We start from the raw sequence: 12,624 nt of genomic DNA on the forward strand, positions 1-12,624 counted from the left end.
TGGTGGCTCACAACCATCTGTGATGGGATCCGATGCCCTCTTCTGGTGTTTCTGAAGACAGTGATAGTGTATTCATATACAATAAATAAATAAGTCTTTTTAAAAAAAAAAAAAAAAAAACATTTCCATGTGAATAATGACATCATGGGCCACAAAGACAGTTTCCCTTCTTCCATTTCAAGATGGGCCTTTTTAGTTTCCTTTATTACATTGTTATTACTGGTCAGAATTTCCAGCACAATGTTAGACAGGAGTGGCCGTGCCTCCTCTTATTATTGATCCATGGAAAAGCCACACAATCTTTGCCACAGAATATTCTGGCTATGGTTTCTCATAGATGCCCCTCCAACAGTGTTCTTATGGGGTGCTTAGATACTTACCAGACTGATGGAGTCACCTTCTTGTCCCAGTGTGCTGTTTTTATTAGGCATTGATGTTAGATTTGGGGAAATCCTTATGGTGGTTAAAAGGGTTTCCTTTTAGTTGGTTAGTTGGTTATTTAGTTTACTTACTTACACATTCACTTTTTTTTTTTTTTTTTGAAACAAGGTTTCTCTGTGTAGCCCAGCTGTCTTTTGAACTCGCTTTGTGGACCAGGCTAGCCTCAGACTCACAGAGGTCCACCTGCTTCTGATTCCCAAGTGCTGGGACCAGAGGCATGCACCACCACTGACCGCCTGACCCCTTTTAGTTTATTAATATGGTTAATCACACATGTCAAAGATTAAGCTAAGCTCATATTCCAGTGAAAAATGTCAGTTTGTCCTAACGACTCACCATCTTGGTATAGAGTTTAATTGTCTAAGATTTTATTAAGAGGGTGTTGGTTTTGTTTTCAGAATCTCTCTCTCTGCCTTTGGACTTAGATTGATTCTTCCCTTGTAAAAGGAGGAAATGTCCCCACCCCGCCCCTTCTCTTTTTGGTTTCCTGAAGGTTTTTCTGTAGAATTGATACTTGAGTTTCCTTGAAAGCCTGGGAGATTTCATAGATTAAGAGATCTGAGCCTGGCGTTTTCTTAATTCACAGCCTCTTCCTTCTTTCCTTCCTTCCTTCCTTCCTTCCTTCCTTCCTTCCTTCCTTCCTTCCTTTCTTCCTTCCTTTCTTCCTTTCCTCCCTCCCTCTCTCCCTCCCTTCTTTCTCTTTCTTTCTTTCTTTCTTTCTTTCTTTCTTTCTTTCTTTCTTTCTTTCTTTTTTCCTTCCTTCCTTCCTTCCTTCCTTCCTTCCTTCCTTCCTTCCTTCCTTCCTTTCTTGATAGGGTCTTACTATGTAGACCAGGCCTTGGCTTATAGAGATCCACCTGCCTCTACCTCTCAAGTGTTGGGGTTAGGTTGTGCCACCCTACCCAGCAGGAGTTTTCTCTAGAGGAGGACATTTTAAACTATATATTCAACTTCTTTCCGAGGAAGAGGGAGGACTGCTCATTTTTTACCTCCTTGTGAATACTGGTAATTTGTTTCTGTATTAGGTTCTCTATACAAAAAAATCAAAAACTGTATGTGTGTATAGTTGTAAAAGGGAGTTTATTAGGTTAAAAAAGAACATACACTGTGCATTTTCATTGTAAAGGGGAGTATATTAGATTGCCTTACAAGATTGGAGGCTGGTTGGTACCCAGCAGCTTTCTCCGTGCTCATGAACCAAAAAAAAAAAAAAAATTCCAGCTCAGTCTAGGGGCCCTAAAGCCTCATAACGTAGAGGATCAATCAATCTTAGTCCAAGGCTGCAGGCCTGGCCACTGCCCGGACAGCACTAGTGTATGTAGCTGGAAGCCTGAAATAACTGTCTGGTGTCCACTGGTGGTGGCAGCAGCCACAATTGTACTTGCTCAGAAAAAGGGGCACTTGCACACACTGGCTAACATCTCTCCTTCTTTGCCTTTATCCCATCTGGGTCCCTGGCTCATGAGATGCTGCTGCCTGTATTTAGGGTCAGTCTTTCTCCCTTAGTGGTCCTTCCACATGTCAACCCTAATAGACACACCCAGATGTGTTCTTCACTAGCCAGCCTCTTAGTCATCTCTCAGCACAAAAGAATTGACAGTGAAGACTATCACGGTATCTTTCAAAGAACGTGTTAGTTCCATCTAACCTGTTGAACTTATGGACATGAAGCTATTCATGATGCTTCTTTATTACCACTATAATATTTAGGGAATCAGTAATGCTTCTGCTTGTTCCACCTTAGCTTCATTTCTGTTGATGTGATAAAACACACTGACAAAGCCACTTAGGGGAGAAAGTATTGTTTAAGTCATGGTTCCAAGTCACAACCCATCACAGTAGTGATGTCAGCAACAGAAGCTGGAGGGAGTTGGTCATATCACATCCATTACAGGAAGGGAGAACATGCTAGTGTTCAGCTCACTTTTCTTGGATGGAGAATCTCTCCTATTTATTTATTGTCTGAGTGTGCGTCCGTGTATGGTATGTGTGTGCACCAGCCAGAAGAGAGCAACATATCCATTGTGGCTAGAGTTACAGACAGTTATGAGCACCCATGCGAGTGATGGGAATTGAACTCCAGTCCTCTGGAAGAGCAGCCAGGGCTCTTAACTTGAGCCCTCTCTCCAGCTTCCACTTTCTCTATTCTTACATAGTTCAGGATTCCCTGTGTAGGGAATGGTGCTGCCCACAGTGGGTGGATCTTCCTACCCTCAGTTAACATCGATTAGTATCATTCTGTATGTATGCCATGTTTCCTTTCTCTATCCATTGTGGGACACTAAGGTTGACTCCACATCTCAGCTATTGTGAATAGTGATATGTGGGATGCAGGCATCTCTTCAGCTGATCGATTTCAGGTCCTATGGATGTTTTCAGAAGGATGGTGGGGTTGTGTCAGCCCATGGTAGCTTCACCTTTTTTTTTTTTTTGGTTTTTCGAGACAGGGTTTCTCTGTGTAGCCCTGGCTGTCCTGGAACTCACTTTGTAGACCAGGCTGGCCTCGAACTCAGAAATCCGCCTGCCTCTGCCTCCCAAGTGCTGGGATTAAAGGCGTGCACCACCACGCCCGGCTGCTTCACCTTTTGTTATCAGAGGAAGCTCTATACAATTTCCCACAACAGCTGTGCTAATTTGCATTCCTATCAACCCTTCTCCTCTGTATCCTTGTGACACCCTTCTTCTCTGCATCCTTGTGATACCTGTCACTCGATATATATATATATATTTACGTCATGTGCATGTGCACGTGCACGCATGTGCCTTTTGATAGTTTCTATTGCTGTGTTTTCCAGTTTGCCAGTCTTTTCTTCTGTAGTGTCTAATCTACCTGGTTTATTTTCCACACCAGATATTGCGGTTTTTAGCACTAGCACTGTGATCCGTCCATTCTTTTACCCTCATTTCTATACAACACACCCAGTCTTCTATCTTGCATCTTGGAGTATAAACAGAATAACCCTTTAATGCCTTGGCTGCAAATTCTATCATCTGTGTCATTTCTGGGTCTCTTTCATTCATTTCTCTTCTCATCATGAGCCAAAATTTCTGTTCCTATGCCTTGTAATTTTGGTTTTATTGACTGGCACTTGCTGTGGACTCTGTGGTGTGGTGGACTCTGCCCAGGCTTTGCTCAGAGATGCAATTAGGTGACAGCGAAAGGTCTGATCCTTTCGGGTCCCACTTCCTGCTTTGTTAGATGGAACCATCTCACTTTTACTTGAGAGGTGATTTCCTCAGTACTAAAGCAGTAAGTGCCCTGAGTGCTGCCCCTGATGCACAGTCAGGAACATCCATTGTGCAGGGCAGAGACAGGAATGCGCTTGGTCCTGGGAGTACAGTTCCCTGGGACCACAGTTCCCTGGGACCAGTTGCTGCTGGGGTGGCCTTTATAGTTGCCTTTTTGTTTTGTTGTAGTGTTTTCTTTAATTTGGGGTGTGTGAGTGTGTGTGAGTGTGTGGGGGGGGAAGGTGTCAGAAGACAACCTTCGTGTGTCTCTTTTCCTGCTGTGGGTTTCTGGAATGCAGAAAGTCATTTTTTCCTACCACTGAGCCATCCCACCAATCTGTTGGGTTTCTTGATCTTACTCTGTTGAGATCTTCCTCTATGGTAGCTCAGGCTATCCTGGAACTCACTGTGTAGTTCAGGCTGGCCTCCAACTCGTGCATACCAATTTTGGCTACTTCCAGCTCTTAGCAACTAAGTATGAAGCTCCTAGGGCTGAGGAGATGGTTCTGTGGGTCAAAGAGTTTGCCGTGTAAGCGTGAAGACCTGAGTTCCAAACCCAAAAAAAGTGTTTGAACGACAAGGAAGCCAAATGCAGTGGCATGGGATCGAGATGGCAGTGCCTTGTGTAGAGAAGGCTGGCCAATACAAGTGCCTCCGAGAAGCTCCCACTCTAGCTACCCAAGTGCGCAGACCGGTGAGCAACAGAAAAGAGGCCCAGTCTCAAACAAGGTGGAAGCTGACAGCCAACGCCCAAGTTGTCTTCTAACCTCCATTTCCATGCCTCAGTATGCACACAACAGCAGTTGTACACCTAACTGTGTGCATACAACAGTGCACACAGGCATGCACATTATACACACAAGTTTATAAAAGAAGAAGAATGGCACTTCTGTAACTGCTCATGTTGTTTATTTTTGTGTGGACCTGTTCCTGAATCAGCTGGGGAAGTAAGCAGAGATGCAGATTTTTCTCATGACTATTTAGCTTTAAATGTGGCTGTCTCTTTCTGCATGCGCAATGTCCAGGAATGACAGCAGCCACTCCACAACCCTGCCGGCACTTCTGTCACCAGTGTTGGAGAAGTTTAGGTTAATCTGTGTGCAGTGATAGTATAGTCTCTGTGGCTTTAACTTGAAGTCTGATAAGGACAGTGACACTGAGTGTCACTCCATACACGCACTCACCATCTGCCTTCTTGGGTGAAGTATTTATTCAGGTCTACTGATGGCTTTTTTAAAAGGGTATATTTATTCATTATGTATATAATGGTCTGACTGTATGTACACCTGCAGGCAAGAAGAGGAAACCAGATCTTATTATAGACAGTTATGAGCTACCATGTGGTTGCTAGGAATTGAACTCAGAACCTCTGGAAGAACATCCAGTGTTCTTAACCTCTAAACCATCTCCGGGCCTCTATTAATGCTTTTTTGTTTTGTTTTGTTTTTTGTTTTTCGAGACAGGGTTTCTCTGTGTAGCCCTGGCTGTCCTGGAACTCACTCTGTAGACCAGGCTGGCCTCGAACTCAGAAATCTGCCTGCCTCTGCCTCCCAAGTGCTGGGATTAAAGGCATGCACCACCACCACCCGGCTTGTTGATGCTTTTTATCTGTGTTGTTTTTGATTGGTTAATTGTAAGACTTTGCTGCATCTTTTGGACACTAGACTTTTATCGAGTGGATTTTTAGATTTAACTTCTCCCAGGCTCTGCCCTTTCTCTTTTTCTCTGTCTTTCCTCTCCTCTCCTTTCTCAATTCTCGTTCTTATTTCTCAATTCTCTGTCTTATTCTCAGCATGTTTTTTCTCCTCTCTCAACACACCCTCTCTTGGTTTTCCTTTACTTTTCTCTCCTATTTCTCTACATATTCTCCTCCCTCTTCTGTCTCCACCTCTGCCTCCATCTCTGCCTCCGTCTGTCTCTGTCTCTGTCTCCATCTCTGTCTCACTCTATAGCCCAGACTGGTCTTGAACTCACAATCCTCTTACCTTAGCTATTGGATTTTAGAGTTGAAGCCATGTGTCAGGACACTTGTGGGCATGACTAGTCTATTGAAACAGTGACAACAAAATTGGAAAGCAGCCAGCTCTGTGCTGGACCCGTGTCACGGGAGGCTGGAGCCCCCCCGTGAAGGTCCCGTACTATGGCCTCTGAAGAACTGGAGGTAGGGTACGAGTCAGGAGACAGGCTAGCACACATGAGCCTCAGGAATGGTGGCACCATGGTAACTAACCATGGGCAGTGTACAGCCAGGGGCAGGGCTGACTCAAGAGAGATGCCTGCTCACATCACACATCCCCCTCTTGTGCCTGCTCACATCACACATCCCCCTGTTATGCCTGCTCACATCACACATTCCCCTCTTGTGCCTGCTCACATCACACATCCCCGTCTTGTGCCTGCTCACATCACACATCCCCGTCTTGTGCCTGCTCACATCACACATCCCCCTCTTATGCCTGCTCACATCACACATCCCTGTCTTATGCCTGCTCACATCACACATCCCCGTCTTATGCCTGCTCACATCACACATCCCCCTCTTGTGCCTGCTCACATCACACATCCCCCTCTTATGCCTGCTCACATCACACATCCCCCTCTTATGCCTGCTCACATCACACATCCCCCTCTTATGCCTGCTCACATCACACATCCCCCTTACAAAAAGTTATCCTCCCAAGGATCTGCTTCTGGCGTGAGTAATAACACCCCAGGCTTCACATATTTTCCTCTTCCATCTGTAGACACCCTCTCTCCAGCTTCCAGCCCTTCCTCGGTCAGCTGCCCTGTGATCCCCGCCAACACGGACGAGTCCCCTGGCAGCGCCCTGAACATCGAGTGTCGAATATGTGGGGACAAGGCCTCAGGGTACCACTACGGAGTTCACGCGTGTGAAGGCTGCAAGGTACGGAGGCCCCGGGGGAAGGGGGAGGTGGCCGCACGGCTCGACGCCTTTGCTCCTCTATGAGATGGCTGTCGGCACTCCGAGGTGTACAGAAGGAGCAGAAAATGGCCTTCTGTGGCAGGTTGACCCCTCTTCTGATGATCTAGGGCAGGTTGCTTTGCTGTACTTTGTAAACATTTGAGAGGAGCACATCCTTTAAACCAAAATGAACAAGGAAACAAAAAAAGCAGACCATTTAAAAATGACTCTTCCCATGGTACAAAGTATAGACTACGCACTTTACCTCAGGACCCCCCCCCCCCCCAGAAGCCAGCTAGAGCAGAGGTGACTATGTGGAGGAATGTGTTTACCTATGACCTCAGGACCTCTCCAGAGGCCAGCTAGGGCAGAGGTTACCATGTGTTGAGCAAGGGTGTTCTGTCCCTAGCTCAGAGTCCATGGTACCTAGCTCCTGTAACTGACCTCCAGCCAGTCACTTCTGGCACAGACTGACATCCTCCTAACCGCCTGCACCCTCCTGTTGTAGCTTTCTCCCCAGTGAGAGTCAACTTGACCTCTAGACAGGCATGAGCCCGCCCTCGTGTAGATAAAGTGAATCAATCCCCTTCTGCTGCACGGACATTTTCAAGTTTGTCAGTTCGTGGACACCAGGTGTGGAAAATGGAGATATGTACATACTCACTTAAAATCCAAAGGCTTCCTTCCTAGTACCACCTGAAAGTGTCCGGGATCTGAGGAAATAGCCTAGACTTTCCTTTACCTTCTTGAAGAAGCGTTGCCATCTCTCTTTGGTGGGGCTAGTCTTACAAGCCTAGTGTGTGGTAGCAGTGAACGCAGACCAAGGGTCTGATGCTCCCTGGCATTTACAGCCCTTGCTTCTCTCTCTTCCTCCCCATCCCATAGGTCCTTCTGACATCCTACCTCACACACCTAGGTGAGGAACCTCCCCCTTCTGGTCCCCTGGTCCCCAAGGAAAGCCTTGCGCATGAGCCATGAGAGCCCACTATCTCAGGCTAGAGGAAGAAGCAGAAGCAAAGGACCCCAAAGCCATAATAAACCCCATTCCCCAGTTTTCTATCTGCATCCCTTTAAAAATGCAACTTGGGCTGGGCGTGGTGGCGCAGGCCTTTAATCCCAGCACTCGGGAGGCAAAGGCAGGCGGATTTCTGAGTTTAAGGCCAGCCTGGTCTACCAAGTGCATTCCAGGACAGCCAGGGCTATACAAAGAAACCCTATCTCGAAAAACCAAAAAAAAAAAAAAAAAAAAAAAAATGCAACTTGGGATGGGGCCCTCCATCAAGGCCATGTCTAATCATCTTGGCTTTTATGAGCTCAAGCTCTTCTCTTCCTGGGTGAAGCCTTGATGCTCCTATGAAGCAAGAGTGTTGTTTTGGAATAGCCATTTTCCTCTTGTTATAACGTTTTTCTCTTAGGGACTTGGTTTTGTCTTCCCCAGTCTGGTAGGGTCTTTCTAAGATCTCTCTGAACCCTGCCTTAGCACATTAGTTTCCTATTTGCCCCAATTACATGGGATTTTCTAGAACTTCAACACATAGTTTCTTAGAGGTGGTAGGACTGGGCTGTGGCTCAGCTGGGAGAGAACTTGCCTAGCAGGCATGAAGCCCCGGGTTGGCTTCTCAGAACCCCATACAGCCAGGCATGGTGGTGCTTAGCCAAGTACTTCTAGTACTCAAGAGGTGGAAGCAGGAAGGTCAAGAGTTCAAGTTCATCTTTGGCCACCAGAGCAAGCTCTTTGCCTGGCTGGGCTCCATGAGACCCCGTTTCAAAACAAACCAGTCAGTCAGTCAATCGAATCCACGAGAAAGCTGAGCAAAGCCAGTCTGGAGGCTTACCCAGAGGCCACGTTCTTTATTTAAATTATATGTTGACATCACAGGGCTTCTTTCGGCGAACTATTCGGCTAAAGCTGGTGTACGACAAGTGTGATCGAAGCTGCAAGATTCAGAAAAAGAACCGGAATAAATGCCAGTACTGCCGTTTCCACAAGTGCCTGTCCGTCGGGATGTCACACAATGGTAGGTAAGGCTGCTGGGCATACTATGGCAGTCCATGCCTCAGTTTCCCCTCCTTGATCAGTCAGAGCAGCTGTATTGTGATTGGGTAACTGTGCTGTGTAACTGTCTCCAGCAGCTGGTATATTTAGCAGAGCACTTGAAATTCTTATGGTGAGACATGACTGTCAACTTGGAGGTCACTGGAGTGGCAAGATGTCACATCACCACTCTCAAATGTGTGTTGTTTCAAACAATGTACCATACTGTGAGTTTCCATTTTTTCAGCCATACTATAATTTAGAACATGGTTCCCAGTGAAGATCATTCATTCATTCATTCATTCATTTTTGAGTTGGGGGTTTCAAAATCTCTATATCTATCATCTACCTATCTATCTTCTATCTTCTATCATCTATCTACCTGTCTGCCTAACATCAGCCTTTTAATCATCTATCCATATAACTATCTATCCATGTACTTATTTATCTATTATGTATCTATCTGTCTGTCTATGGTTGGTTTGCTGTCTGTCTATGGTTGTTTTGTTTTGTTTTGTTTTGAGACAGTCTTGTATAGTATATCATGCTTGCTTCCAACTAACTTTATAACTGAGGGTGATCTTGATCTCCTGGTATGGAAATCACTATGTAAACTGGGCTGACCTTGAACTCAAAGAGACCCACTAGCCTTGCCTCTGTGGAGTGCTGGGATCACAGACATAGTGTTACATGCCTATAAGCCCAGCACTTAGCCTGCTGATGCAAGAAGATTTTTATAATTTCATGGCCAGCATGGGCTACATTGGAAGACCCTGTCTTTTAAAAAACAGTGCTGGGGATGTCCCTCAGCTGGTAGAATGCTTACCCGTCATGCATGAGGCACTGGGTTCATGAAGCTGTGTGGTCCCAGCACCACAGAGACCTAGCCTGTAACCTGAGCACTGGAGGGGCTAAGGTAAGATGCTCAGGAGTCCAAGGCTATCCTCTGTTCTATAGTTATTTGGAAGTGAGCATGACCCACTATATGAGATGGTCTCAAAAAATACACAGACAGATGATTAATAGGTAAGTGGTATATAAATAGGTACATAGATAGCTATATAGATAGATGATTACTAGGGTGATGTTAGGCAGATAGATGATAGATAGATAGATAGATAGATAGATAGATAGATAGATAGATAGATAGATAAGATAAGATATATGGATAGATAGATATATATTGATGGTAATAGGATGATAGGTAGGTAGGTAGATGGATAGGAGATAGATAGCTAGATAGCTATGATATATAGATAGATACATAAATACATAGATACATTGATGCATAGATAGATACATAGATACATAGATGCATAGATAGATACATACATAGATACATACATGAAAGAAATGATAACTCACTTTCATTCCCCTGACCTTGGCCAATGGCCTACCTGAGGACAGTAAGCTACCCCATTGATAAGTTGTGTATTTGGTTTTCAGTCTCTGTAGTAGAAAGCTTGATGGTCATGAGGAATGGGTTGGTTTAGCTTGCCATTCCTAGTGTGACCTTCCACTTTTTCTTTTGCCTCTGCCTTGGTCTTTGAGTGCCTTGACCATTTGTATATCCATCCCCTTGTTCCATCTTCACCCCAACTCCAGCAATTCGTTTTGGAAGAATGCCAAGATCCGAAAAAGCAAAACTGAAAGCAGAAATTCTTACCTGTGAACACGACCTGAAAGATTCGGAAACTGCAGACTTCAAATCCCTGGGCAAGAGAATCCACGAGGCCTACCTGAAGAACTTCAACATGAACAAGGTCAAGGCCCGGGTCATACTCGCGGGAAAGACCAGCAACAACCCGGTAGGCACTTCTACAGCCCTTAGTACCTTGAAATGTCCCTTAGCAATATGTCAGCGCCAGTCACCGGGAATGACTGAGAACACTGTCCAGTGTAGGAAATAGAATTTATCCCAAAGTCCAAGGAAGAGCCATGGTAATATATGGGGTCATTCTGAGGTTCTAAGATGTACTTTCACACCAACTGCTGCCTTCTTGCCTGGGCTCGCCTCAGCTCCTAGCAACCTAGGCTTTATAAAGGCTGTGTAATTAATACGACCAAAATAATCTAGTTAATACCTTACTCAGTATCAGGGTGTTTCTTAAGTGCTTTTTAATCCCTATTTGAAGGCCAGAAACCAAACCTGTTGCTTCCCTATTCAGAACATTCTCTTTCTTTCTGGTAAAGCCATACCTGCCATCTTTGTTACCTTCTTGCTTTTTCTTCAGTGTGATAGCTCAGGTCCTGTGGGGGGCCCTTTGTTGACAGAAAGCACCTGGTATATTTCAGCTTGCCCCCATCTCTGCAGCTCCTATAACCCTTGCCTGGCTTGGGACCTACAGTTCCCACAGCTGGATACACCTGTGTGCACTCTAGAGGGGGGGGTCAAGAGCCATTTTTCACAGAGGGAACAGCCCTCCCTTGGCACATGAAGACTCTTGCCTGTACCCGTGTGCCTGGTATGACTGGTTTGTTTTGCACCAATGAATGGCTTGGAGACTTCCTCATTGGGAATTACAAGCTAGAATTTCTAGTCACAGGAAAATGAAGGATTTCACAAGGTGCATGCTTTAATGAGCAAGCCCAACCTCTCTTTTACTGGGACTTTTAATTCTTTAGTAAATTCTCCAGTGAAATGAGTTGAGACATTTTCGAAGCTTCCAGCAAATCCCACACCAGGTGAACCCAAAGGCTCTTTCTAATTAGAGCAGGGTTTTCAACCTTCATAGTGCTGCGATCCTTTAATACAGGATTCCTCATGTCATAGTGATCCCCCCCAACCATAAAATTATTCCATTGCTACTTTTTAACTGTAGTTTTCTACTGTTATGAATCATAATATAAATATCTGATACTTAGGATATCCAATATGCAACCCAAAGGGGTCTCGACCCACGGTTGGAAAGCACTGAGTCAGAGCCTTTCTAGGTCACAGGGTAACGTTTGCGTTTCTGTGATGATGACCTCAAATGAGGGAGAGCAGAATTTCCACTTGAGACCCTTCTATTTCTCCCTCACACTTTGAGACTTAGAGCGAACATAAGAGTCGGATTTATTTGCACCCAGACTGACTATTGGTTTGATCCCTGCTTAGCTCGCCTCCGTTTTCATCACCACAAGGTTCTTAAGTGGGTCCCACCATCCTCAGTCAGAGCTTAGGAGAATCAGCACTCACATGGAAATGAAAGATAGCATAATAGTCCAGGGCTGGGGGCTGCTGTAGGAGAAATACAGACTAGGGGGAGGGGTGAGAGATGTCTCAGAGGGTACAGTGCATCAGGACCTGAGCTTGGATCCGTGCACATACATAAAAATCCAGGTGTGGTCATGCACATCTGCAATCCCAGCACTGTGGAAGGCGAGGTGAGAGGACAGCTGTAGCTTGCTGGACAGTGGACTTAGCCACACACCAATGAGCTTCAGGCTCAGCGAGAGAACTTGTCTCAAAAAATAAGACAGAGACAGACTGAGAGAGACAATCTACTGACCTTTGCACCCTCATGCACCCAGGTACCATACAAACACGTACATACATATATATCACACATCAAACATCACACACCTACACACACACCACACACACTAATGGCTTATGGCAACTAACTGCCTGCTTCAGCCACAAAGATCTATGTAGGGGCCAACTTGAGACACAATATCTAGCTGCTTTTGACCACACAGTTGGCCACAATCACTTCCTACTTCCAGGTCTCATGTCATTTCAGAGGCCAGGCTCTCTTCTTTTCCTGCCCAGACTGCTGGCCCGCTTCCCAGAACTTTCTGCACCAGTGTGAGACCCCATCTTTCTTCTTCCAACTGTGCCCAGCCTGGGAAATGTCCAGGTGGCAGAGTGCCTACCACCAGCTTCACTGTCCTTGTATGTCTGTAAGATTCTGGTCTTGTTGCTGCAGTGACATCAAGAGACCATAGGCTATGCCTTTTATAAGATTTAAAATATTTATTTTGTGCATATGTGCATGCCTCTGTGTGTGTG

The 12,624-nt window shown here is 45.4% G+C and overlaps 1 protein-coding gene across 5 annotated transcripts in view; it reads left to right on the top strand.

The window, feature by feature from the left end:
- Ppara (peroxisome proliferator activated receptor alpha) overlaps window positions 1-12,624 on the top strand; it is a 64,093-nt gene that overhangs the window by 45,240 nt on the left and 6,229 nt on the right. For all 5 annotated transcript variants that reach the window (XM_029547934.1, XM_021216856.2, XM_029547933.1 and 2 more), the window contains exons 4-6: window positions 6,414-6,574; window positions 8,472-8,610; window positions 10,233-10,435. In XM_029547934.1, the coding sequence (XP_029403794.1) occupies window positions 6,414-6,574; window positions 8,472-8,610; window positions 10,233-10,435 (503 nt within the window). The remainder of the gene's footprint in view (window positions 1-6,413; window positions 6,575-8,471; window positions 8,611-10,232; window positions 10,436-12,624) is intronic.

The sequence above is a fragment of the Mus pahari genome, chromosome 17, assembly GCF_900095145.1.
Source record: "Mus pahari chromosome 17, PAHARI_EIJ_v1.1, whole genome shotgun sequence".
Classification (NCBI taxonomy): domain Eukaryota; kingdom Metazoa; phylum Chordata; class Mammalia; order Rodentia; family Muridae; genus Mus; species Mus pahari.